We start from the raw sequence: 27,592 nt of genomic DNA, 5'->3' as shown, positions 1-27,592 counted from the left end.
TGAAAATTTTTTAACATTTTGCATTTGGGAATGAATATCTTAAAGGAATTATTTTGTCTTACTTTGTACATCCTTACACTGAAATTAAACAAAACAAAACAAACAAACAAATAAATAAATAACATGGAGAGTTTTTTTTTTACAAAATCTATTTAAGTCTAACCTCAACGTTTCACGACAGCAGTAATACACTTTAGGCATTGTGGTTATTCTAAATACCTGCACTTAACATGTAAGCAAAGCCATGAAGGTTTTGTGGTTAACACCACACCAAATATCAAACACAACCATACATACTGTAGTAGATGATTTTACACGCACACACGCAGAGTGAAAAGGGCAATCGGTTAAACTGTTTTTATTATGATTTCAAACCATATTAATATACGTAAAGCCCCCAATACTTTGAAATAAACTCGACCAAAATTCTGCATAACTCCAGTGCAAAAGACTGGAAACTTCTGCGCTAACTTCTGGTAAATTAAAAAATTGAGGATTTTATTTAAAAAAAACATGATAGGGAGATATAAAGGTTTTATCTGGAATTATTTGGGATGATCTGCATAATTCGGTTGTGGCTTTGACACCTGTGAATAATGCAACTCATGGCAACAAAACCTTTCTACCACACCATCATATGTTATGAATGTGTATGTATACATACAAATGTATCTACACACTGGCACAAACAGCTTGATTATGTTAATAGAGTTAAATATGCCACATACCATATAATTTAAAGGACAAATATCAAATTAAAAATCATATTTAAAAACAAAATTTCCTAACTCATAGTACCAAAAGCACTTTACATTATTAATACAATTTGTGATTATTTATATTGATGTTTTATTATAATCACACAATTTGGGCATTAGAACAGAATACGCAGGGATCACATTCGGGGCCAAGTTTTCAAAAATATGTTCTAAAGTGGGCAATCTTTTCTGTGCCCCACTTCCACTGATTCCATACAGCATATAGGTGCACATATATGCATGTGTACATGCACGTTTCAGACCCGCAAGGATAAACTGGAGAAACGAATACCCTTTTACAATATATTTGCATAAACCTGAAAATTTGACCCTTTGGTTCTCGAGCATGAATACAATGTTGCAAATTTGGGGTTGAAAAACATCATAAAAGAATATTTAAAATGTTTGGAGAAAAACAGAATTTTGTTTAGATTTTAAAATTTGTGTGAAAAAATTCTTTCATTATATTTTATAATTTCTTCCCTTTTTAAAATGAACACAGCCTAATGTTGAGCCTGATTATCACTTTAAGGATTTTGAATCACAACAGACACAAGAGAAAAATGAAAGATACACATTCCACCTTTTAACTTATGTTATCTAGAGTGCCTCACAAGAACAGCGTACACAAATGCCACACCTCAAACACCTGCCACTTTTTTCTTTTCAATATTAAGACTGCAGTGTAAGAAAAGGGATCGGTTTACTACTACTCTATTTAGAAATTCACACACACAAAATCCTCAAAATATTTAAAATAAAAATGGCATCATATATGCCAACAAGTGTACATTAAAACTGTTGCTTTAATTGGAATAAGGGTGAATCTATCACTGATTCATGGCTTCATTTCACTCTGTCAAATAAATGACATTTTCCATCAATTCATAAGAATATTTCTCTAAACCTCAACAAAGACATGATCTTTCAACAGACACAGGTGCTACGTAAACAAGAATATATATGTCTGTTTTAAAAGTTAGTTGTAAATTGTAATAATCTGAACTACACATCTCACTACCTTAACAAAATAATGTTTAATTACTAGAGTTTAAACTCTCATTTATATGACATTCTTGAGCAAAATATCACTTTTACTCATTGCAAATGATTTAATGTCCCAAAAAAACAGCTGCAGCAATTATTCACTTATATGCCACTTCAAGACGAAAAACATTGCCAAGAGCAACAGTTGTATTGGTGTAGTGTATTCTGCTCCCTGCCCTTTCTTCCCCCTCCTCCCCCGTTTTTTTTTTTTTACACGCTAAAGGTAAAAACAGAAATCCCATATGCCAAATGGCAATGAATGTAAATGTAAATGAATCTGTTAGCTATAATAAACTTGGTTAAAACAAAACACTTCCTTTCACAGTTTTTACACAGTAGGCATCTGAAATTAACAGGTAATGATGGATGCTGTCTTACATTATCGCCATACAGCAAACCATACGGATATTACTATCAAACCACCTCCCATACCACCAACAACAAAAAATCACTTAACCAAAGATTTAACCAACTTGTTCTTCCACTGTTAAGCAAATTCCCTACCGCCCTCCTCATACAGAGAGGAAGAGTGCAAAGTCACCAGTCTGTGAGATGTATCTCCAATTATTTTGCCCATTTACTTTTATTGATGATGTTGTATGTTGTATATGAGTGAATCAATGCCTTAGCAAAGACGCAACGCTTTCACACTTCAACAATACGTGAGAAGTGAAGAAGAGAACCAATTCCAAAACACAATATGAAGTGTTAAACCTGGCTCAGTTGTATTCTGACTAGAAGAAAAAAAACAAAACATTTATCACTAATTTCTTATCAGTTTTCATCTCCTCGCCTTCCTGCAATAAAAATACTATTACATCATATTGTAAGATTCTACCTAGAAGAAGCAGGAGGAAAAAACTGTCCATCATCTAGCCAGAATAAACACTAGCTTCTCCCACCTTTGTCAGTTTGAGAATCTCCAAAACAAATACCTTTACGTAACTGAAAGGGGGAGGAAGAGAGGGAAGCACAACAGGGAAAATAAGACTATAACAAACCAAATTATCGGCAACTATTTTCCCCCTTGTCTTAAGTCTCTCTTCTTCCCCTTCCTACACTGTTACATCACAAACACATTTGCAAATGGTGCAACTATAAACATAGGTTTATTTACTCTTAACTGCAAAACATGCTTCTATCCACATCTAATAAATACTCTGCTGTTGCAAACAGGTGCAGTTTCTAGTGTGAGACCAGAGTGCCGGGGTATCATCCACTGAAGCTGCATCCTTCTCTATCCAAGTCACAGCATCTGATGCAATTGACCGGGACATATTCTGGCAAGGCCTTACTTACATTTAGGTGTGTTTTAACACACTTCATGTCTTTCTGAGGTTTGAAAACAACCAGTTCCTTAACTGATAATAGTTTTAAGTATAGATAAAAACAATGGGATTTTTTCTACTCTTCTTTCTTTGTAACCTTCTATGATAGATTCTTTGATATAGCTCCTCCTTGCCAACAGTTGGAGATAGTAAAAGTATTTCTTTATGACATCTTTTTGCATTTAAGGAACTTGTTGGCTCCCAAAACACTAAAAGTCATATTCACCATTATTTAATTGCAACCTTATAGACTTGGTGACTTCAGTATGAACTTGGAACTTTACACTGAAAGGGAATCTTGACTGGCCCAGAAGATCCTGAAGACCCATTCTCTCTTTGACTTCCTATGCCATTTTAGACAACTAGGGGGAAGATAACAGCATCTAATGATAGCCTGCTAAACGCTCCTTCCAAACACTAGCTCATTTTTCTGGGCAGGTATCCTGCAGTGTATAGAAAATGTGCGTAGCAAGCTCCAGTACTGTCTTATGTATCTTCAATAGTGTCACATCTGCCTTCCATCCCCATAATGAGGTTACTAATGCAGCTCAAGCATGCCAACTCTCAGGAGCAGTTTCAGCAGTTTCAGATTACAAGCTTTCTTCATGCCTGCCAATCACTAGCACCCCATCAGAAAAATTGAACTAGTTTAAACATGTGATTACTGACACAGCTAAATCAGTGCTGGAGCCAAAGGAAAGGGTATACCAGGATTGGTTTGATGAGAACAACAAGGACATCTCCAAACTCCTAAGTGACAAGCAGAAAGCACTTGTTGAACGGCAGAATGAACTCACTTCCATCTCAAAGAAAGATAGGTTTAAGTACCTACAGAGCAAGGCCCAGTCTGAACTAAGGAGAATGCAGGATGAGTGATGGGAGAGGAAAGCTGCAGAAGTCCAGCATTACGCAGATACGAACAATGCAAAGATGTTCTTTGACTCTCTCAAAACACTCTGTGGACCATCTAAATCTGGCACATCTTTCCAATTGATTTCATTCTCTGCAGATAGAAAGCCAAAGTCTGACAGACATTGAGAGAGTGAAGTCTTCTCTTCTCGTTGGAAGCATGAGGTTTTGGAAAGAATACCAGACAGTGAATAGGTTAATTCATGTGAAACTCAGAAATTACCTTAGGGATAAATTTCAGGTGGAGGTGAAGGAAAACATTCTCCTTATGAAATTTGATATGTGGTGGATCTGCTATAAGTGCTCCCAGTTCACTCACCATTTTAGCTGATGTGATGGCTACTAGAAAGGCGATCCTCATGGAGAGGGAGGATAGGGAGCAGGTGGCTAGTGTTTTTGAGGGAGGGCTGGTAAGTACTGAAAGAGCAAGATTAATATCTCATTGCAGTGTTGGTTTTGCCATCAGTGAAAAAGTTCTGATGAAGCCCTTCAGGAATCTGATTGTTGCTGGACAAGTAAAAACAGCACAGTCTTTGACTGGCGGATGGAAGGTGCTGATTGTTGCAAGATGGACCTGCAGCAAGCTAATGGAAGGCCCGACATCTTGAGAGTGAATAAGTAGTCTAGAATAACAGGAATTCTTGCAGATGCTGGGGATAATTGGCTCTGTTGCAGCCAGGTGAAGAAATGTCCCCGTGTGGCCAGATAACATTTTCTCATGGAGTCCCTTCTGCTCTAACTGACTATAGACAGAACGGCTTCTGACCATTAATGGTTCTGGTCTGACACCCATCCAAATACCAGGCCGTGAGATGAGGGAGGCCTGGGTTGAGACATCTGGTCTTGCCATTCTCTTGAGTGAACAGAGGTGGAAAGGGTCAGAGGCTGATGGGAAGCTGGGTTGACATATGCAGAAGGTCTGAAAACCAAAATGGTCTAGGCCAGCTGGATATGATGATAAAGACCTGAGCTTTGCTGTGGCAAATCTTTCGTAGAACTTGTAATATCAGTGGGATGGAAGGAGGGACAACCCTGATTTGGTCTGTCCAAAATAGGAGAAGGGCATTGCTGACCCACAGCTATACAGGAGCAGTATAGGGACAATGTCTTGTTTGTCTGGGTGGCGAACAGGTTCCAGGAAAGCATTCTTCCCAGGGTGAAGATCTCATTCAGGAAGGAATTGTGTATCTCCCATTTGTGGTCTGTACAGAAGTGCCTGCTGAGATTGTCTGACAAAGAGTTCTGCACACTCAGTAGGTAAGTTGCTGAGAACCACTTCTACACAAAAAGAAAAAATTTTTGCTTCACTCTGTTTATGTAGAAAATGGTCATCATGTTATCTGACATTATCTGGGTACGGCAGGACCTAATGAGTGGAAGGAATGCATAGCAGGTTAGACAGACTGCTCTCAGTTCTAGTAGGCTGATATGCATCCTGGCCTCTAGAGGTCCACATGCCCTGTATCAGTGGTTCTCAAACTTTTTTCGTGGACCACTTGAAAATTGCTGAGGGTCTCGGCGAACCACTTAATGATCTTTCCAAATGTTGTTTGTACCATTAGCTAACTACTGTAAAGCACTTTGGGTAAAAGCGCTATATAAAAAAACCTTAATAATAATAATTATTATTATTTGTTTGTTCTACAAATAAAAGCACACAACTCATATTTTAATATCCGTAGTCTTACCTTTCTAATGTGATGGATGTGCCCTCTCTCCCCCACTGCGGCAGCCTCCGAACTGGGGCTGGGAAGGAGGGGGGTCTTTAATTGGCAGCCACAGCCCTGGAGCTGGGGAAAGTCGCCTCTTTCTCTGGCTGCCGCAGCCCTGAAGGTCCCAAATTCCCCCCACCCTCTCTTCTCACCCCACTGTCCCCTCCCACCTACCCCCTATTCTCCCCAGTGCCACCATCTCACCTTACATGTGCATCTTCTCAGGGGCCAGGCACCCAATTAGTGAAGCCACGCCTGTGTGGCTACACTAATTAGGTGGGGGGCCCTTCATTCTCTCATGTGCTGCCACCCAGGCGCGCACCTTAGAGGGAACAATCTGCGGACGACCTAAATGGAGCTCGCAGACCACTGGTGGTCCACAAACCACAGTTTTAGAACCTCTGCCCTGTATGGTGCGATTGTCTATGTGGGCTCCCCATCCTATGAGGGATGCGTTAGTGACAATGGTCATGTCAGGAGCGGATGTAAGGAAAGGGATTCCCACACAGATTTGTTCCATGTATGTCCGCCAAACAAGAAAAGCTGTGACCTTGGTGGGAATTGCTACCCTGATATTTATAGTGTCTCCATATAATGCGTAAGCAAACTGGTGCCAGGCCTGTATGCAATGGAGGTGGAACCTAGCAAATGGTGTTACATAAGTACATGAGACCATGTGGCCTCACAGGGAAAGGCACACCTTGACTGTGGTCCAAGGTCTAAGGATGACTTGTCTTACCAAGTTGTTTGTGGCCTGGAATCTTTCCATAGGGAGTAAGCCCCTGCTCTGATTGGGTCTAGGATTGCTTCTATAAAGTCTATGGTCTTTGTGGGCATCAAAGTGGACTTTTATTTGATGACACAGTTTTCCAAGGAAGACAGCAGACAGAGGAGGAATAGAGGTGCCAAATGAACCTCCTTGCTGGATCTGCCGATCAGGAGTCAGCTATCCAGATATGGAAAGACGATGTAGCTGTTTCATCTCGTCTGGACTGCCACCACTGAGAAGACCCTGGGTGCTGTAGCAAGTCTGAACAGAAACACTCTAAACTGGTAGTGTACTTGTCTTACCAGGAATCTGAGGAACCTTCTGTGGGATGGGCGAATATCCACATGAAAGTAAGCATCTTTCATGCCAAGAGCCTCAAACCAGGAGCCCTCCCCTCCAGAGAGGGGATTATTGATGCCAATGAGACCATGCAGAATTTTGATTTTCAAAAATAGACTTTCTGTTGGTGTAGACTGAGAACTGGTCTCCATCCTCCACTTTTCCTGGGAACTAAAGAATATGTGGACTAGAATCCTTTCCCTTGATGTTAAGGTGGCATATGCTCTATAGTTCCTGGCTAAAGAAGAGAGTCTACCTCCAAATGGAGGGACCTCCTTGTGATAGTGGTCCCTGAAAACACGCCGGGTAGGGGGTTTGTGATGGTGAGGTGATACAAACTGAATCATATAGCTAGACTGAATGATCTTTAGCACCCACCTGTCCATTGTTATTGCCCTCCAGTTATGAGTGAAGAGGGCAAGGCAGCCACCAAAGTTTGGGGGCATGGTAGGATGGAATCAACAGAAGAACATGATTCTCAAATGTCCCAATGAAAGAACCCCCTAGATGATGGGTGGGGTTGAGCAGTGGCTGTATATGTGGAGGAAGCTGTGTACCAGAATCTCTGTACCCCCTGGCGTTTGCACAATAGTTCGTAAAGGCACTGGTCACAGAATGGTTATGGGGGTGGTCTTGGCCTGTACACCTGTTTATGGTGTTTCCTCTTTGCAGATAAAGTATAAATGTCCAGGGAATGGAGAATTATTCTGGAGTCTTGGAGCAAGTGAAGGGACTCCTCAGTTTTTTTCACCAAGTTAGCCTCATCAAACGGTAGGTCCTCCGTGGTATTTTGTACCTCCCGGAGGAACCACAAGAAGTAGAGCCACTCACGCCTCATGAAGCTATCCCTCTTGAAGCAATGTCATCAATAGCCACTGCAGCCTGAAGAGATGTTTTAGCTACATTTTCATCACGGAGGGCTTGGAATTGGGCTCTGTCCTCTGAGGCAACTTGTCTTTAAAGTCCAAGGATTTGGAGTACTTGGTGAAATCACACTTTGCTAACAGGGCCTGGTAGTTAGCAATTCGAAACTAAAGGCTGGTGAAAGAAAATACTTTCCTCCCTCGGAAATCAAGGTGTTTAGCACCCTTATCAGTGGGTATTGCCTTGGGATGCTGCAACTTCTACCTCTCAGTGGCTGCTAGCATCACCAAGAAGTTGGGTGCTGGGTGTGTAAACAGGAACTCTGCTCCCTGACTGGTACAAGATAATGGCTGTCAGCCTTTTTTGGGATGGGAATACAGCAAACAGGAGTATACCAAACTTCCGTGACTGGTTTCATAATGGCCTTGTCACAGGAAGGGACAGCTAGCTAGGACCAGAAGGCTGGAGAACATCCAGGAGACTATGCTGAATATCCTGCACCTTCTTGAGCTGGATCTGGAGGACAGTTGCCCTCCTCTGCAGAAGCTCTTTATATTCCCGTAGTCATCACAAGGATGGCAAAGATGGGAGCAACTGCCTCATTTGGCAAGGAGGAGGACACATCTGTTGCAACTGTCTGTCCTGATGGATCCAGCTCAATTTCTTCTCCCTTACAGGTCGACAGAGGGAGTTAGGCACGGGTAGGTGGGATTCATGCACAGATCCTGGGTGTCTAGAAATGGGATCCATGAATCCCAACAATGCCAGTATGAAGGGTTGATCACTAGAGGGGGATCCCATCGCATTGGGTACCATCATTCCCCTGGATAGTCACATCTGAGGGGAGGACTCAAACCAGACCTTCAGGAGCCTCTGTCCAAGCTAGCCTCCCTATGTGAAGGTGATGTTCCATCTGGAACCTCTGACATGGCAGACAAGACGATGAGTTCCAGTTCAACCAGCAGAGCCATTGGTAATGGTGGACAAATGCTCCAGCTGGATTGAATAGGGGAGTATTCCGATCTCCTCAAGGTGGTTTCTTCCTCCAAAGTTGTGATGTCTCTGATTAGGGTTGTAGACAAAAAGTGAGGAAATTGCAGAAAAGGTAGGGTAAAGATATCCTCCAGGGAGGTGTAAGTTTTGGGGTATCCCAGAGTGCAGCGTGTTCCAATGGTCAGGATCACCAGATCTGGTGCATCCCTACTTATGGTGGACGCTGGTTCCCTATGGAAGCAGGCCAGTGCCAGAACACAGTCTAACCTGGCATTCTTTGATAGTGATGGTGGGAGGCTATCCTTGAGCTTATGGAATCATAGGATGGAAAGGACCTCGAGAGGTCATCTAGTCCAGTCCCCCTATGTTGAAACAAAGTCGGTACTGATGGATCCTTACTCCTTCATGCCATACTCTCACATCCAGCAGGTCTGAGGCAACCTAAGGCCTCAGGACCTGTGATGAGGACTCACTTGTCTTGGATGGAATCAGGGAAAGATCTTTTCATTTAGGAGCAGATTTATCCTTGGGTTTCTGAGTGTCTCCTTTACTCTCATAAGAAGTCCTTGGTAACTATTCTTTGGGCTTAGCATCTCTGGCCTCAGATCTGGAGCTCATGCTTGGAGGGAAACTGCCCATGGACTGAGGCCACTGTTCAGGGCGTGGAGGGGGGGGTGTCTCCTTGGCTCAGGACTGAGATCTCATGGCCTTCTCCATGAGATGCTTCTCCAGTGAGAGCTCTCATCCCTCACATGTTCGTAAAGGCAACATTGGTGGTCATCACTAACAAAGAAGGGGGGGGGGAGGGCAGGAGATGCACTTCTTAAACACTGGAACTGTAGGCATAGTCTTTGTCTGTGGGGAAAAACTCCCCAAGGCGGGGAGAACCAAACTACAGTAACTAGACTAAACACAAACACTAACCCTAACACTACAAAGAATATTAAAAGAAACTATTTACAATATATGTTTACAATAGGTTTTGAAGAATAAAGATGGATGTAGCTTCAGACACAGTGGATTCTAACTCAGGCGATGAGGTGTCAGGAAGGAACTGAAGAGGCATCAGACTGCACTTCCCCTTATACTGGCAGTTTGGAGCAGGAGGAGAGCAACCATGCAGGAGCAGACCAAAAGACACTACTTGATAGAACTCTCTGATCTCAGGAGCATGGTACACACGCATACCCACATGTAGAATACATGTAGGGCCTAGCACTAAAAGAAGAAATACATTTTTTAAAAATCACACTTTCAAAAGAATTAGGAGTTACTGAACTGTTTCATCAGGAAAAATTAAAGTATACCTTCCAAGTTTTTGCTAGTATCTTTGTATGTAATGTTACCCACCACTCTGTAATAACCCCAGCAGAGGTCTTCAGTGGAGACAGAACCCCTGAACTTCAGTACCAAAATCACAGGCCTCAATCACTTTATCTAAAGGCATCATTCCCTTAGGTGGTTCAAGTCATATGTTCTTAACCTCTCTGTAGAGTAGGCACCACATGGAAATATGACACACTTAAGTGTGTTACATAGAAACCCCATTGGAAGAACTCGTCCCAAGCAGCTGAGTTACACAGGAGTTTGAATCCCCGTAGCAGCCAAATATTCAGCCAGAGGCACAATCCCAGTTTGGGTGCCTTTTCTCTCTCTCCACTTACTCCCTTCCCCCAAACTACTTCTGTGTAATCTCCTTACTTTGTTGAGGTATACAAAAACAACTGCACAAAATTTCACTGAACTGGACACAGTGGCAGTGATCATCAATGGGCCATGCACCATCAGGATAACCAGATTACTTGTTATTAGATACATACACTTTGTGTTACATTCAACAAGTATATGATTTTTAAACAGATTAAAATGTTCAAGTTACATGCTCAAGTGACAACAATTCAACATATGATCAGGCGTCCGGGCAGCCACAAACTGATTCAGTTTGTCAGGTGGCTGATTGGAGATATGTCAACATGCAAAGCTGTGCACCCTTATTGGCCGTGCTCTTATTAACGTCAAACCACAGATCACCATGTGCTGTATTACTATGCCTCTGCCTGTTAACTGACTTAGTCAAAGTTTTTACATCAACAGAATCAAAATTTCCAATCAGAGGTTGAGAAATCATTTATTTAATGTCAATGAAAATAGAGAAAAAGAGGAAAATGAAATGTAAAGACAGAACTACAATTTCATATTTGAAATCATAGTTACATGTTTAAATGATGGAAGGGTGGAGCTGCTTACAACTGTATGACCGGTATGCCTAAGAATTGTATTTAATAAATGATGCAGTGTTTTAATTGAAATGAATTTATTTCCAATGAAATTTGTTTTAATAATCTGTTTATCTAATTTTAATAAAGCAGTAAAAATATTTTAGCCTTACTTTAAAATCTGAGTATGGAGGACAACAACACTCGAGCTCCATATGGCTTCTCTTGTTAGTTTGTTTCATAGTGTATTTTTATCACAAGCAAATATTTCTCCCCTGCCCCGGTATTATCCTGGTATGCTAAGTAACTGTGCCTGAGGGATCGTCCACCAGTGAACTGCAGAGAGTGATGATACTGCACAGTTCTTCCAAAGGCACCTAGTCTTTAGCAGCTCAATTTAGTTAGATCCCTCAGGATACTGAATATATTTTGGTTTCATTTTCCTCTCGTCTTCCTTCCTCTCCCAGGCAGGCAGTCCCTCTGTGGTTAACATTGCTGGGACTATATTTGGAACTTAAGTCTACAAGTACAGCGACAGGAACTAAGGGCACCCAAGGTCTCTTCAGTCCAGGATGCCTCCCACAGGCATTCCCCAAGTTCTAGCATATTAAGCCAGCCATTATTGCTCCTGATCACATTTTAAAACAAGACTGTCTTTAAAAAAATAAAATAAAAAAAAATCGAGCCAATAAATGCTGCCATATTTGTAGCAGCTTCAATGAAAATAAATGTTTCATACGGGTGCCATGGCTGGGTATAAACACAAAACAGTAACTGGCATGGAAATCGGGTTATTTAGCACAGCTAAATGGATGTGCGGAATGAGGAAAGTGAAGTACTGTTTTCTTTTTTCTTCCCCACCAGCTCCCCTGAAGAAGCAGCTCCACCTATTCTTTTTTTAAAACCAACAGTGATCACATCAGCTGGAGGAGACACCACCAGAATGCCTTGCAAAGAATTTTAGAACAAGACACATGGAAGTCTGTGACCCACACTTACATGAAATCAATGAAGTATGTTACCTCTTTTTTAAAAGGAGGGGATAGTTGAAGGGGAATGTAAGACTGGCTTTATTCTAAATTCACACAGATTGCAAGCAAAGCTTGAAACAGATACACCTGTATATACCAACACTTTCCAAGAGCACTGCGGCCTTGTTTTAAGTTTACAGTTTATAGAAGGGTGGGATTTGGGGGGTTTTTTTTGTTTTTTGTTTTTGGAATAGTGCCCATTTGGAAAATCTTCCATCTTCTACATGTTGCATTTTTTTTTAATTAGAGCAATGTTGTAGCTGTGAGCAGCGGGTGACTATGCTTACCTGCTGTGTCTGGTACCTCTGGTGGGCCTGCGACAGATACTGTGCCTGGGGTGGCAGATGCTGAGGTTGCGGTTGCTGGTTGTAATATGGCTGTTGGCCCTGTTGGCAGTAGCCACTTACCCCTTGCTGACCATACTGAGGCGGCATCTGTTAGAAGAGCCAAGCAGAGCAGATATATGAGTCAGGAGGTGGAATCATATGAAACCAAGCAAGGTTACAGTCGCACACTAACCTCAAGAAGTGGAGTCCTCACCCACAAACCTGGCTCAATATTACCAATCTTTTTACCAAGCAGTTAATAGAAGTGCTCAGATCTATTTGCAAAGTATCACTTTTAGTACCCAAGATACTTTCTTCTCAGCAAGAATGTACAAGGAAATCAGCTACCGCAATTTATGAATGTATATCCTAGTGACAGTCACAATTTCGTAATGTCTAGTCTCAACATAAATAAATAAAAACAGCAAAAATTTTAAATAGAAGACATTTATTCTGAGTAGGCACAAGGCTAACCTACTGCAGGAATTGTTCTGATCAGCTGATCAAGAAGTAGAATTATGAAAAAAACATCACAATTCTAAGGTGTGCTTCCAAAGAGGAATGCCATTTTGTAGAAACAAACAATATAATAAATAAACATACACCAGCAACTTGCCAAAGGTGCTAGAACAAACAAAATAGTGCACATAACATATCACACCTATGAAGACTTTATGTTATAAACTAAATCAAGTCACTTAACCCTCCCCAAAGGATTGGTCCTTGAGGTATCATCTCAGTGCTACCACCACTGAACTTGTAAGGCCTGTGCTGGTAGGCTTTGACGTTTAAGTATTCTTGCAAGCATTGAGGCTGTAACACTTGCAGTGAACTGGTAGAGTTTCAACAAGCTCCCACTACTGTCCATACATTGTTTCTTTGGTGCATAGGGTGAATCTGCTTACTGAGTTTATTAGTACACAGCTGTTCTGCATCGGGATCAGTAGTTGTTACACACATGCAGCAATATTAGATAGGCAATGAAAACAACTATGAACTTTTGCCAGAAGTTGCTCTGTCCATACTGCCCCAAAATTACATTTTGCTAACCCCACAGCACTGTATTCGTGTAACCATTCCTTTTGTGCTTGTGCTCCTGTTCCTTGCCTCTTCCATTAGTTTGCACTCTACTCTGCTTCACCATCTCTCCATAATCGCCCTTTTTTGTATCCACCTACACTCTCACATACCTTCCCACCTTCTCAGAATGTATACTTATCACCTCAATTAAAACAAGAATACAGCCATCAAGGGTTAGGTCTTCGCAACAGTTAAACACCAGCGGCTGGCCTGTCCTAGCTGACTCGGACTTCCGGCGCTAACGCTACGGGGCTGTTTAATTGCAGTGTAGACATTCAGGCTCCAGCTGTGGGATCCTAATTACCTCACAGGGTCCTAGAGCCCAGGTTCCAGCCTCACACCAAACGTCTAGTCCGCAATTAAACAGCCCCTTAGCCTGAGCCCGAGTCGGCTGGCACGGGCCGGCCATGGGTTTTAAATTGAAGTGTAGACATACCCAAGATGCACACACAATGAACCTAAGCAACCCCAGGATCTTATTTATGTCATACTCATCCTTCACTTCTCCTCATTCTTCTCGCACATTATCTTATGTCCATATTTAGACTGTGCAACCTTTGAATCAGGGACCACTATCAGTTCTGTTCTGTAAAACACCTACCACAATTTCGTGTTGCTATATAAATCAATAATAAACAACAACAATATGGAAATTAATCCCCCTGTCTAACAGACCGGGATAACAAGGTACTGCTCGTGGACAAATGCTTATTAAACAGCATATAAAAAAACGTAATTAAAATCTCCCCAGAACAAAACAAAGCTGAAGCCAATTACTTACTCTGCTTGCAGTGAATGACCTGAACATCAGTTTTCTTTCTAGTGAAACCCCCATCTTTTGCCCTTAGACCCACATTCTTTGTAGCCTTCACAACTCAAGGAGATCAAAATTCAGAATGCTTTTCTCCTCCTACGTTAGCACATGAATTCTTGGGAAGGTACAGGGAGAACAGATCAGCGCTTTAATCTGTTTCTAGGGGAGCACAGACATTGTAATAATTATACTATGACCCCTTTTATCTGACTTGCACAGTGCAAATAGCATTATTTTTTGGAGGAGTGTGACTGACCATCAGTGATTAAACTGCTTTGGCTGCTAAGAAAGAAAGGATGAGAATAAAAGAGAAACCAAATTGACAGCTAGAATGAAGGGGTGGGAAAAATCCAATTAAACCAATAACTCAGCCCATAATCTTTCATCCTTGCTTGAACAAGGGGTCTTGTGACAGACATTCTTTGTCCAGGCAATATCTTGATAGTAATGGAAGTTTCAAGTGATTCTTTGCATGCACAATCCATAGCTGAAATCAAAGTATTAGGTAAAGGGCCATTAGACAGCTGTATGGCCATTATTTATAAAATAAAATGTAACAGAATTAGTATATTAGCATAAGTATTCTAATAATATTGGCCAAGAGCTATTATTGGATTTCTCAAGCACCCCTCTTCTAGGGTAGAAGGGTCTTGTCAGTGCCCCCCATCAAAAAGACCTGTGAACACAGACTGTGGGTTCTACCTGAACATCTCATCCTGCCTAGACACCTGTGTCCATGCTGAGGGTGTGGGAAGTGTCCTAGTAAGACTGGGCATTGTTCCTCTCTTGGATCTTACACAGAGGCCCTATTTTGGTGCCCTATGGAGAGGAAGGCCTTGGAGAATCCCACTGGCTGGTAGTCTTATCTCCAGAAGAAAGTCCAGATCTTTACAGATAGGTTTCAAAATGGTGGGATGGTTTGGTACTCCCCAACTCGGGCATTTTCTGCCTTGTCTGGTAAGACTTTTTGGTTAATAAATTAAGACAATTCGCTGCTATCAGATATCTCTGAAGCAATAGAAAATCTGAATGCCGAAGGCAGGGGCTGTAGTCAGCAAGAAAGGGGTGCCACTGACTGACTCAGCGGCTGACTGAGGAACAATGAAAGCAACCCACCAAAAATATTCTATTTTCCTAACTCCTAGGGTACCAGAATTATACATTTATGTCATTTAGCATAATACACTGAAGGGGATTCCCAGAAAAAATTGTGTTTACATGCAATTGTGTTTCACACTGCAAGCTAAGAAAGAACATTTCCTCTGTTAATAAAATGGTGTAGCAAATTTTCTTTCTTTTTATTTTACAGTGATCACTAATAGTGACAGTTATAATTAAGATTATCAAATACTTTCCATTATAAACCTCTGATTTCATATACTGGTAGCTTTCTGAAACATTAACATTGGAAATTTCCGTGTAAAAGAATTAATGTCTGACAAAAGGAACTTTTTTTCCCGAAAAGTTTAAGCAAGAGTCCTCTTGCCACTTCTGAGTATGCATAAAAATATACTTTGCCTGTTGCAAAAATAAATAAATAAATAAAAATTTAAAAAAAATAATTCTAACCATGTTGGTTTTATCTAGCTACAGCATGAATAAATAATATTTGAAAACTGAGACTCAATATAAGCACAGGCTTTTCAGAAAAGACTAGTGCCTTCACTTGGTTTACAAATAAATAAAAAAATTTAAAAGATCATTAGCAACCGGGAGACAAATACTTTTAGGAACATGCTCAGTGGGAATCTAGTAAGATTCTAACACAGCTTAGTGAAGTTCAGCCTCTTTTGTGACATCACTGCATCCAACCCATGCCTGCTGGTACAGGGTACTTTCTTCATAAAGGCTACAGATACTTCTCACTGAAGAGCACACACTAAAATCCTAAAAATAATTCTAAATAAAAATTCTATCTTGACCTCAATGGCATATGAAACAAATCCCATACCCCATGATTATAAGGTGTATTTATATTTTTAAATGTATACTGCAATACTGTGCAAGTTCTAATCTTTCATTTCAAATTTTACCTTTGTTATTATGAAGATACCTTAGTCATAAGATTAATCTATGTGCTCCTGTATTTCTAGCCCGGCCAAATATGATATTGTCTCCAGATGAACAGTAGCACCAAATGTAGCACCAAACGTGGAAATTTAAAAAAGACGTGCCAGAGGAAGGTATGCTGCACCAGACATATACATGTCATAAAGCACTCCCTCCCTGGAATAATGTAATGCCGCCTACTCTTGTCTAAATTGAAACATCCTGAGCTAACTCATTCTTAGTACAGACAATTTTCCTCTTTTAAAAGAAACAAACTAGAAAAATTAGATGCAAAAAAACAAACCAAAAAAAAAAAAACCAACAACCCACCATTAAGGCTGAAGTTTAAAAATCCCCAGTCAGGAAATACAAACATCAAGGTTCAAACTGCCACATTAACGGAGCCATGTTGCACATATATAGTACCTTCTATTCCAGATTTATGTTGTAAAATGTATTTCATAAAATATAGGATGTGAAATGTGACTGAGTTAATGTGGGTGCTGGAACCTTAGCATTTATGTTTTCTGATTTCTTAGTTGTGCAAACTTCATATTGCATTAACATAGTTTTTTTGCATGAACCTATATTACGGAATAATACTTATGTTTTATGTATTGATATATTTTTGATGTACTGAGATTTTGAATACGTTTGCTATTCTTCATGATGACAGCCAAATAAATAAAGACTATTACCACAAAATAGTCAATCTTGTCTACAGAAAGGTAATCTCTCTCCTTCCAAAACGAACACTTTTCATTCCTTTGTCATGAACTGATGAAATTTACGTCTGCTATAAATGCTAAATAAATCTATGTCACTACTAAAAATAAGAGGTTACTTACCTTACAGTAACTTGAGTTCTTCTAGATGTTTTGACCCTATGGCTGATCCACACAAGATGCGCACGGGTCCTTGGGGGTCTTAACTGGAGAATGCAAAGCAGTGTCTACAGGACAGCACCTGCGCAGTGCAGCACCTCATGATTCCAAACAATGGCATATCAGGTGTGGACCCGCCGCCACTCAGTTCCTTCTCCACCGCGAAACAGAGCCTCCACAGCCAACGGGAAGGAGGGCAGGAGATGGAGCACCCATAGGGACAAAACATCTTGAAGAACTCAAGTTACTGTAAGGTAAGTAACCTCTCCTTCTTCATCCAGTATATGTCCCTATGGGTGCTCCACTGTAGGAGATTCCCAAGCAGTAAACTCAACAAGCAGGCGAGTGCTGAAGAGGCAAGTCCAAGATGCTTCAGAGGACTCCATCACCAGAGGTGGTGTCATCCCTGGAAGCAGGCATGATGGCACAATGTTGGGCCGAAGTGTGAATGGAAGACCAAGTTGCAGTCCTACAGATATCTGCTACCAGAACATTTTTCAGTAGAGCTATAGATGTGGAGTGAGCTGTCACTGTGACGGGGCTACATCCCAGCAATTCATAACCTAAAACCCACTTTGACAGTCTTTGAGTAGAAACAGGGTTGTCCCTTCACCCTCTCTGCAAATGATACAAATAATCCAGGAGAGGGCCTGAAGGTCTTAGTCTTGTCAAGATAGTAGGCAATATCCCTTCTGACACCTAGCATATGCAGGCTGGTTTCCTCTTTGGAGGCGTGAGACTTTCGGTAGAACACCAGTAGATGGATTTCTTGATTAATATGGTATTCTGAAGAGACCCTAGGGAGGAAGTGAGAATGGGGGCACAGTGTAACCTTGTCTTTATACAAGGCAGTAAATGGTGGGTCTACCACGAGGGCACCGAGCTCTCCCATTCATTTAGCCAAAGTGATGGATATAATGAATGAAGAGAGAGGTGACCATTGGTTCAAAGAGGCATTTCCTCAGGGAATTAAGAATCAAATTAAGTTTCCACTGGGGGTTGGGGGTGGGGTTTCCATACAGGGTTAAAAAAGGTTATGTAAGCCTTTAAAGAATCTGGCCGTAGTACGGTGGGCAAAAACTGGGAAGCCCTCGATGGCCGGGTGGAAGGCTTTGACAGCAGTCAAATGTACTCTGACTGAGCTCATTGACAGACCTTGAGTCTTTAAATCCAAGAGGCAATCTAAGATTTTGGAAAGTGGAACTTCTGATGCTTGAGAAGAGTGAAGAGAACACCAGAAATGGAAGCATTTCGACTTTTGAAGGTAAGTTTTGTGGGTAGTAGGTTTCCTGCTAGCTAGGAGAACAGACTGGAACTTATCTGAACCGGTTAGCTACATGCTTGAGATCCATCTAGGAACCATGCTCTGAGGTTCAAGGAGGAGTGGTTGGGATGAATCAGGATCCCAGAGTTTGTGACAGGAGATCCTTCCTGAGAGGAAGGCGGAGAAGTATTGCCACACAGAGCTGAAGGTTTCAGAGTAACAGCCGTGATAGTCTGTATTCGCAAAAAGAAAAGGAGTACTTGTGGCACCTTAGAGACTAACAAATTTATTTGAGCATAAGCTTTTGTGAGCTACAGCTCACTTCATCGGATGCATTCCAATGAATTCCAATGCATCCGTTGGAATGCATCCGATGAAGTGAGCTGTAGCTCACAGAAGCTTATGCTCAAATAAATTTGTTAGTCTCTAAGGTGCCACAAGTACTCCTTTTCTTTTTAGAGAGCTGAAGGAGATTTGAGCACCGTAGCCAGGATGGCTATGAAAATAACCTTAGCTCTTTCCTATTGCAGTCTGAGTGATGTCTTGAGAAAAAGAGGTAGAGGTAGGTAAGCACACAGCAATGTACAGGGCCATAGTGTTATCAGGGCATCTCCCAGTGAGTTACAGTCATATTCTTTAAAGCAGAAAAGGCAACATTTTGTGTTGACTGGGGTGGCACTTCGAAGTCCTAGCCTCTGGAGGTGCTGCTGGAGCTCCAGCAGCCACTGGAGAGGCCTGGGATGTTGAGGCCGATGTACATGGGGAGAAGTGGAACCTGTTGGGGCTTGTGAGTGTTCCATTAGAAGGAGATTCCATCTAGCCTCTCTGTCTTTTCTAGACCTGCTTTTAACCCCATGCAGACCTTATACTTTTACAGGATGTGGGTGTCTCCAAGGCAGCGAAGGCAGCTTGTATGTCCTTCACTAGGGGAAAGGCCTAGCAGGGCTTAAATCCTGAGGACTTCGGTATAACCCAGAGTGCTAAAGGACCAAAACTTGGGGTCCTAAAATCAAAAGGGGGTATAGCCCCACCTTCCAAACAATACTGGAACTAAAAGAGAAATAAAATACCTAACTAACTAAGGGAAAAAACTCAGAATAAAATGTCTGTGTAAAAAAGGTGGGAAGCTGAGAACAGCAGCCACACAATTGCTCCATCTTGAGCTGCAGGTGGCTGAGAAGGAACTGAGTGGCAGCGGGTTCACACCTCCTTATACGCCCTCTTTTGGAAGCATAAAGTGCTGTTCTGTGCTGGTGTGGGCCCGTGGACACTGCTTTGCATTCTCCGGTCAAGAGCACATGGGCACGCATGCATCCTATGGTGGAGCACCCACAGGGACATATACTTGAAGAAAAACTATTATTTTTAAACAGGAAAAAAACCTCTGCATATTTATAAAATTTGTTTAAAGGGAGGGAGAAAACAGGGAGAAAAACCTTTTCACATAAGAGCATAATATAGTTGCTTTGTATATTGCACTGCAGTTCATACTAAAACTACAAAGAAAGAAATTTTGGTCCTTTCTGTAAGTTACCAACTACTGAAAATCAGATCAAACACAGTTGGGCATTTCCATAATTTTTTTATACCCATACCCATCTGACTGATACAATACCTCACAGTACAGCAATATGGTCCAAGACCCACATAAAACCTTCAGAAGAGCTATTATGATCAGCCGCATTTAAAAACCCACTTTTTTGTGTATTAAAACAGATGTACACGATAACTCTACTAAAATATCAGTTCTCCTACATACTTCTGTCTTGATTTTTTTAAAATTTTTTGTTAACAACTGAATGGAAAGATGAAAGAGAGTCAAGCAAACTGCCTTTTTTAAGTAGAGGGCATTTATTCTCTAGAACTATTATGTCCACATCCAGTAAAATTTTATCAGCCATTATTTTAAAAAAATAAAAAAAGTCTATGTTTATTTTCATTTTCATCTGGTGACAGCAGTAAGGGCTTCAACACAGGGCATTTCCTAGGCATTAATGACTGGCTGTGATTAATGGCTGAAGGCACAGCCTTTGGCCATCAACTCCTCCCAGCTGGTCATTAATATCCAGAAAATGATCTGTATCTTGATCATTATTGCTTAAATAAAAATACTACCATAAAAAAAACTATATGCAAAACTTATTTTTTGTCCTCTTCATATACTGAGAAAGAAGGACTGTTCTTGATCGTGCACTTGAAAGAACAGCTCTGCAACACTGTGGGTCGCTTCAAGTTCTCTGATGCATGTGGACTGCGGTTTCACCTCCTCCACACCCCCGTAGGCCATTGTAGCGGGGTGGTCACCTGCTCCTGCCCTGAAGGGCTTGAAATCAGCCCTGGGAGAGGGCTGTGGTTGGGAGCAAGCAGTTCCCAAGGTGATTGGGGGAAGCAGGCTTAGCTGTGGCCACGCCCTAATCAGGGCTCAGCTGGCCCTTATAAGAGGGCAGTGGGCCAGGAGCAGACAGTCTCCTCTAGCTGTGGAGAGAGATAGGCCTGGCTGCTGGGGAGCATACCAGAGTACCTGAGGTGCATCAGGGCTGGGGGAAGGCTAAGGGAGCTGGGGAGCTCTGGCCTGGAAACCTCCCAGGCTGCAGGCCTAGTGTAAGGCCAGATAGGTATTGGGGTTGCAGGGGGCAGCCCAAAGGTAGGCAGAGGCAACAGGTCCAAACCCCCCTTGCCTGCGATGATTGGCTTATACACTGCAGTCCGCCCTAGGGTGCGGGGGCTCAATGGTGACTGGCATTAGCCAAAGACTGAGGCAAGGTGGGTATACTGGGTGGGGATTCCCTGGAGAGGGGAGACCCAGAGACTGTGGGGGTACTGCCAGGGAACAGCACCCTGGGTAAAAGGGGCACCGGGGTCCGGGAGGGACACAGGGGTCAGCGGCAAGCGGTACACCGGCCTGCAGAGGTGTTCCAGAGGCTGGAATGCTATTTCCCTGGAAGCCTAGCAGGAGGCACCACAGGGGTGAGTCCCGCATCGTGACAGCCATATACTTCCCTGGGAAATATGGTGAATACAGAGGAGAAAGAAGTGTAGGATTCCAGTCCAAACACTCAGTTCAAACTCATGCTCAATATATAAGTACACAGCTAACAGTAAAGGGAACAAATTACGTTTGGTGTTTTCCAAACAATTCTATTGGTTTTGCCCCAGCAAGCTCAAATATAGTAACACTTTCTAGCTAACACCCATAATTCTGACATCAGTGCCTTAGTCTGAGTCAGCACAATGAGACTTGCTGACAGCAAGGTAGGTTGCCTCAGGTTCTAGTCTTCCGCTTTTCTAAGAGATATCACACTCTTAATCACTGAGAGCCTCCCACATGTCCAACAAAAGAAAAAGCTATAAAATCACTGTGCTTTCATTATGGATTTCAATCACCAACTAGTGCCAACAGTACAGGAGGTAAATACACAAAAGAAAGAGGTATTACTTTTTTGAGTACCATATCAACGTTTAGTGATCTCTATGACAAATCTGGTAATTTCTAGAGTCCAAATTCTGCTTGCTTCTGAAAGCACGGCAAGATCAAAAACATATTTTTCATGCTACAACAGACTTAAAAATACCCCACAGCAAGGAATTCTGAGGCAAACAGACTGCTTGGCTGAACCAACTGGATAAGGAAATTTGATTATATCAACACTACCACCAGCCTGGCATAACGTTATGCTGGAAGATAATAGAAAACCTACTGATAAAGTGCAGTTCCCAATAATATAGCCAAACACTTTGGGGTACTTTATCTTTTGATTTGCTTTAAAAAAATGAAATCAACCACAGACACACACACATACCCTGTCCTTCAGGGTTAGGCCACACATCATCAGCAATAACAAAAACAGAAAAATGTACGTTTCCTATACTGACCCCGACCCCGCTCTGTACTGGGGGCAGGTGGAAGGACTATAGCTTTTTAAATAAGAGTACTTAGATACAGATCTGAAACACTACAATCTTGCAATAATGATACCGCCATGGCATGGGCTGCCACCGTAGTAGGGTTGTTTTTTTTTTAATTTACAGCACAATAACCCATGAACCCACCTTCCTTGTAGTTACAAAATTTTGCCCTTTGATTTATCCAAACTCTATTCTTTAATTAAAACTTATTAACACTTACATACTCCAAACAAACAGCTATTTAAGTCAGATTTAATAGATGACCTACAATAGATAATCAATCAGTCCTTGTATAATTACAATCACTTTTGGTGTTTTATTACAATCATCATCTCATTCTAGGAATATATTACTCCTTGTACTAGTTATCCCGAATAAATCTTATATACCAACTAATGAATTTAAGAATCTGTAAATAAAGATAATCCGACTGCCAAGACATAAGGGATCATAAGAAAGAGAACAGAGGAACACACACAAGACACATTACAGTCAAAACATTACTCATTAAAAACTCACCATTCCCGAATTGTTTTTAAATGTTAGGCTTTTTCAATCACCAAGTCCATTTACCTAAAGCCAAATTAACAGGACTTTCCCCCACTTTTACACTAAGTGCAAGTCAGTTATTATGCTCTAACACTATGTATGTTCAGAGTATTACTATTCTCTTGATGCAATGCGCATTTACTAATCCCTTGTGCACTCACGTGCATTCCTTCCTCCTCCACACTTCTTGACCAGAAATGTTTTTTCCTTTCATTTCAGGTCATTCCATGAATACCATTTTTGCTAAAGCATTCACTAAACACACTCTTGCACTCATAATAAAAGGCTTCCCCCTCTCATTTATGGCTAATGCTGAACTCAAGTTTTAACTGTACACAAAATTAACACAGAGAAGTATATAATTGTAGTTTTATGCTCAAGTACTCTAATTATGCACTTTAAAACACTTTACAAGGATCCATCAGGGGCATTCAATACCTCAGATCCATAAAGTCTACACAGTGCCTTTTGGCAAGACAGCTGTGTAAAGGGGAAATATTATAGTTAAAAGCAAAGAAACAGATCATTTTATTTTGCAATTTTACTTACAGATATGCATATGTATAGGGCCCTACCAATTTCACCGCTGTGAAAAACATTTCCTGGACCATGAAATAAGCCCTTTCCTGTAAATCTGATCTCCCTGAAATCAGCCAGGCTGGGGAGAGACAGGACTTGTGCTTTGCCTGCATGGCTGTTATCAGAGAGAGATCAGACCCACCTCCACAGTGCAGAAGCTGAGCTTCTGGGCTTCTGCCCCCCCGTGCCTCTTGCTGAGGCTCGGGGCACACAGGCTGGGGGCTGCAGCCCCCTGTGGCTCCTGCCCAGGCTTGGGGCACCCAGGCTGGCAGCTGCTACTGCTACCCACAGCACCTGCCAGGGCTCCGGGGTGCTGCCCCACACCCAGCAGCTCCAGCCAGGGCCGGGGGCTTTCACCCCCTGCAGCTCCTACCCGGGCTCCACGAGATAACTGGCTCTGTGGATGAGGGGAAAGCGGTGGACGTGTTGTTCCTTGACTTTAGCAAAGCTTTCGACATGGTCTCCCACAGTATTCTTGCCAGCAAGTTAAAGAAGTATGGGCTGGATGAATGGACTATAAGGTGGATAGAAAGTTGGCTAGATTGTCGGGCTCAACGGGTAGTGATCAATGTCTCCATGTCTAGTTGGCAGCCGGTATCAAGTGGAGTGCCCCAAGGGTCGGTCCTCGGGCCGGTTTTGTTCAATATCTTCATAAATGATCTGGAGGATGGTGTGGATTGCACCCTCAGAAAGTTTGCAGATGACACTAAACTGGGAGGAGAGGTAGATACGCTGGAGGATAGGGATAGGATACAGAGGGACCTAGACAAATTAGAGGATTGGGCCAAAAGAAATCTGATGAGGTTCAACAAGGACAAGTGCAGAGTCCTGCACTTAGGACGGAAGAACCCCATGCACCGCTACAGACTGGGGACCGAATGGCTCGGCAGCAGTTCTGCAGAAAAGGACCTAGGGGTTACAGTGGACGAGAAGCTGGATATGAGTCAACAGTATGTCTTTGTTGCCAAGAAGGCCAATGGCATTTTGAGATGTATATGTAGGGGCATTGCCAGCAGATCGAGGGACGTGATCGTTCCCCTATATTCGACATTGGTGAGGCCTCATCTGGAGTACTGTGTCCAGTTTTGGGCCCCACACTACAAGAAGGATGTGGAAAAATTGGAAAATGTCCAGCGGAGGGCAACAAAAATGATTAGGGGACTGGAACACATGACTTATGAGGAGAGGCTGGGATTGTTTAGTCTGCGGAAGAGAAGAATGAGGGGGGATTTGATAGCTGCTTTCAACTACCTGAAAGAGGGTTCCAAAGAGGATGGATCTAGACTGTTCTCAATGGGAGCTGATGACAGAACAAGGAGTAATGGTCTCAAGTTGCAGTGGGAGAGGTTTAGGTTGGATATTAGGAAAAACTTTTTCACTAGGAGGATGGTGAAACACTGGAATGCGTTACCTAGGGAGGTGGTGGAATCTCCTTCCTTAGATATTTTTAAGGTCAGGCTTGACAAAGCCCTGGCTGGGATGATTTAGTTTGGGGATTGGTCCTGCTTTGAGCAGGGGGTTGGACTAGATGACCTCCTGAGGTCCCTTCCAACCCTGATATTCTATGATTCTATGAACTCCTGCCCCGCTTTTCGAAGTAAACAAGATGGTGATCAATTAGGTACATAGGTGACAAAAATGTGTACTCTTGAAAACTTCAATATTTTGTGAGAAAAATAAGTCAATCAAAGCCACAAATAACGAATTATTCAAAGCCATTACTAGTTAAGTCATTCTGGCCTGCTGAACTAACTTTTCTCTATAGAAAACAACACAAAATAAGAAAAGACATGTGATACCGTGTAGGATTTCCATACTACATTGCAGTCTCTGTTTCAAAAAGCAGTCTGGGTATCTAGGTTATTTTATGGTGTCCATCACCATCATATCTCAGTACCTCCTGAGAATTAAAAAGGAACAATAACAATTGCTCCCCTTCCTTCCCAGCAAAGAGTAGTAACGAATACCGATGTATTTTGAGGGGAGTTGTGTTTGGGTGTGAGCAGAATTACTGTAGGAAATCCAAGTCACATATCAGTTTTTATTTCGTTCTGAACACTATCAGTAAGTGGTGAACTCTATGTACACACACCCTCTGTAGTATGGCTTAACAATTCTCTCACTGAATACCAATTCCGTTTTCATTGGCTACGGCGACTGAGCTTGGTTTTTGCATTTAATTCAGATCTGTTCCTTTGTTTACCCAAAACACTTCCAGACAAGGGACACAGGGTAAACTTTTGATTTTACAATCCTCTAAAAAAAATCAATATATTTAAAATATTAAAAACAGCAAGTCAATATTTCTTATTGATTTATTCACACTTCAGATCAGAAGGTTCATGTTAAGTCTTTAAGAGGTAAGCTCTGTTTTATATTTTAAAGCAGCAGTGTTCACTACTTAATTGGCCCAATAATAAATGTTACCTTATGCTATAGAATAGGGAGAGAAAAGCTCAGAAAAAACGGACGTCTGCTTTGGAGGAAGCCACTTGCCCATCTGCCCTTCTGGCCAGAGGTTTAATAGATTTCTATTTTTATAAAGGACATAAAGGGAGGGGGTGGCTCCCTCACTTTCCTACAGAAACCCAGCTGCCAAACTGGATTTGCCAAAGGGGAATTTTAGGGAATTTTAAAGAGATAACCTCTGTTGAGACTGCAATGTCAGCTTTGTAACCTCATGACTGGAACATGTGCAGTGAATGCTGGATTGAAAAAACTATGCTATGAGAGTTAGAAGAAAGAAAAAGGAGAAAACATGAACAGCACAAACTAGAATCATTACTATGTGATGTTAAGGGGACTATAGCTCAAAAAACAGCCCAAGTTCACTCTGAAAAAATAGATCTGTAGAGAAAGTTCCCTTTGATTTGGATATTTATTGATAATCACTTCCACTCTCACAAAGCTGATATGGCGTTTTATGTGGATATTATAGTTTCATTTAAACATGATTAACTGCACTGTACGTGAAACTCAAAGGACCAAACTGATCCCTGGTGCAACTCTATTAAGAACTAAAAGATTCAGAAAATCAGAAAATACGGCAATTTTGAACACGTTTTTCTTTCAGGTAATCCATGATGCTTCGGGCTGTGTATTTCTTCAGCTTCCAACTCTACTCAACCCTTTCTGCAAGTTCACAATTATCAGGAATCTTACAATGTCTAATTTTATGGAAAAAGGATTAAATTAAATATTAATAGCATGTACTTTGTATATCATACATTTTACCTCCCAGGGCCATGGCACCAAGTGGAGAAACTTTTATGGTTCAAGCTAAGATTTAACATTCCAACAACAATAAGAAAAAGCTTAACAGCCCCACCCAAATATTACAAAGGGAAAGGTTTCAGAGTAGCAGCCGTGTTAGTCTGTATTTGCAAGAAGAAAAGGAGTACTTGTGGCACCTTAGAGACTAACCAATTTATTTAAGCATAAGCTTTCGTGAGCTACAGCTCACTTCTTCGGTGCATCCGATGAAGTGAGCTGTAGCTCACGAAAGCTTATGCTCAAATAAATTTGTGAGTCTCTAAGGTGCCACAAGTCCTCCTTTTCTTTTTGCAAAGGGAAAGTCTCTCTTGGAAAAAAGAAATGAAAACAGAGATTTTTAAATTTAGCAGGGGCATGAAGAAGTTGTATAGTGTCCACAGAAATTCGCTCTGTTATTTTATAGGAAGGAAAATCATTCCAGTATAAGATCCATTTGCAAAACACTTTAACCAACACCCAGCTGTTCCCTTCCTGAACCTCAACATAACCTTGTCTAGTGATAGGCATGCAAAAATGTATCCCTTTTGCTTCATTCAAAATAGAAAATAAATCAATGGCAGAAACCAACATCATCACATAGCAGCTAGAGAGGAAGCAATAATAAATATATTTTTGCACTAAAAGTGGGAATACTTTATGATAAAATATCACAAAAGAAATATTTCAAAGTAACTGGAACACAAAAAGATAAAATAAATTAATAGTTGTGCAGCTAAAGGTGACCTACAACTCTCTATAATCCAATTCCATCAATAGTCCCAATAAGTGCTAAATGCCCTCAAATTGCCAGTTTAAGAGGAGAAGCCACCTTTAAATTTCTGAATAAGTGCTCCTCTTAATGTGGCAATTTGGTAGCATTTAACAAATATATTTAGTGTTGAGGGAATTTTTGAGGAAGACAT

At 41.5% G+C, this 27,592-nt stretch overlaps 1 protein-coding gene across 14 annotated transcripts in view; it reads right to left on the bottom strand.

Annotated features, from left to right (window-relative positions):
- ARID1B (AT-rich interaction domain 1B) overlaps nucleotides 1-27,592 on the bottom strand; it is a 398,456-nt gene that overhangs the window by 298,584 nt on the left and 72,280 nt on the right. For all 14 annotated transcript variants that reach the window (XM_074948671.1, XM_074948674.1, XM_074948664.1 and 11 more), the window contains exon 3: nucleotides 12,254-12,400. In XM_074948671.1, the coding sequence (XP_074804772.1) occupies nucleotides 12,254-12,400 (147 nt within the window). The remainder of the gene's footprint in view (nucleotides 1-12,253; nucleotides 12,401-27,592) is intronic.

The sequence above is a fragment of the Natator depressus genome, chromosome 3 (assembly GCF_965152275.1).
Source record: "Natator depressus isolate rNatDep1 chromosome 3, rNatDep2.hap1, whole genome shotgun sequence".
NCBI classification, from domain to species: domain Eukaryota; kingdom Metazoa; phylum Chordata; order Testudines; family Cheloniidae; genus Natator; species Natator depressus.
This window is presented reverse-complemented; position numbering and strand designations above follow the sequence as displayed.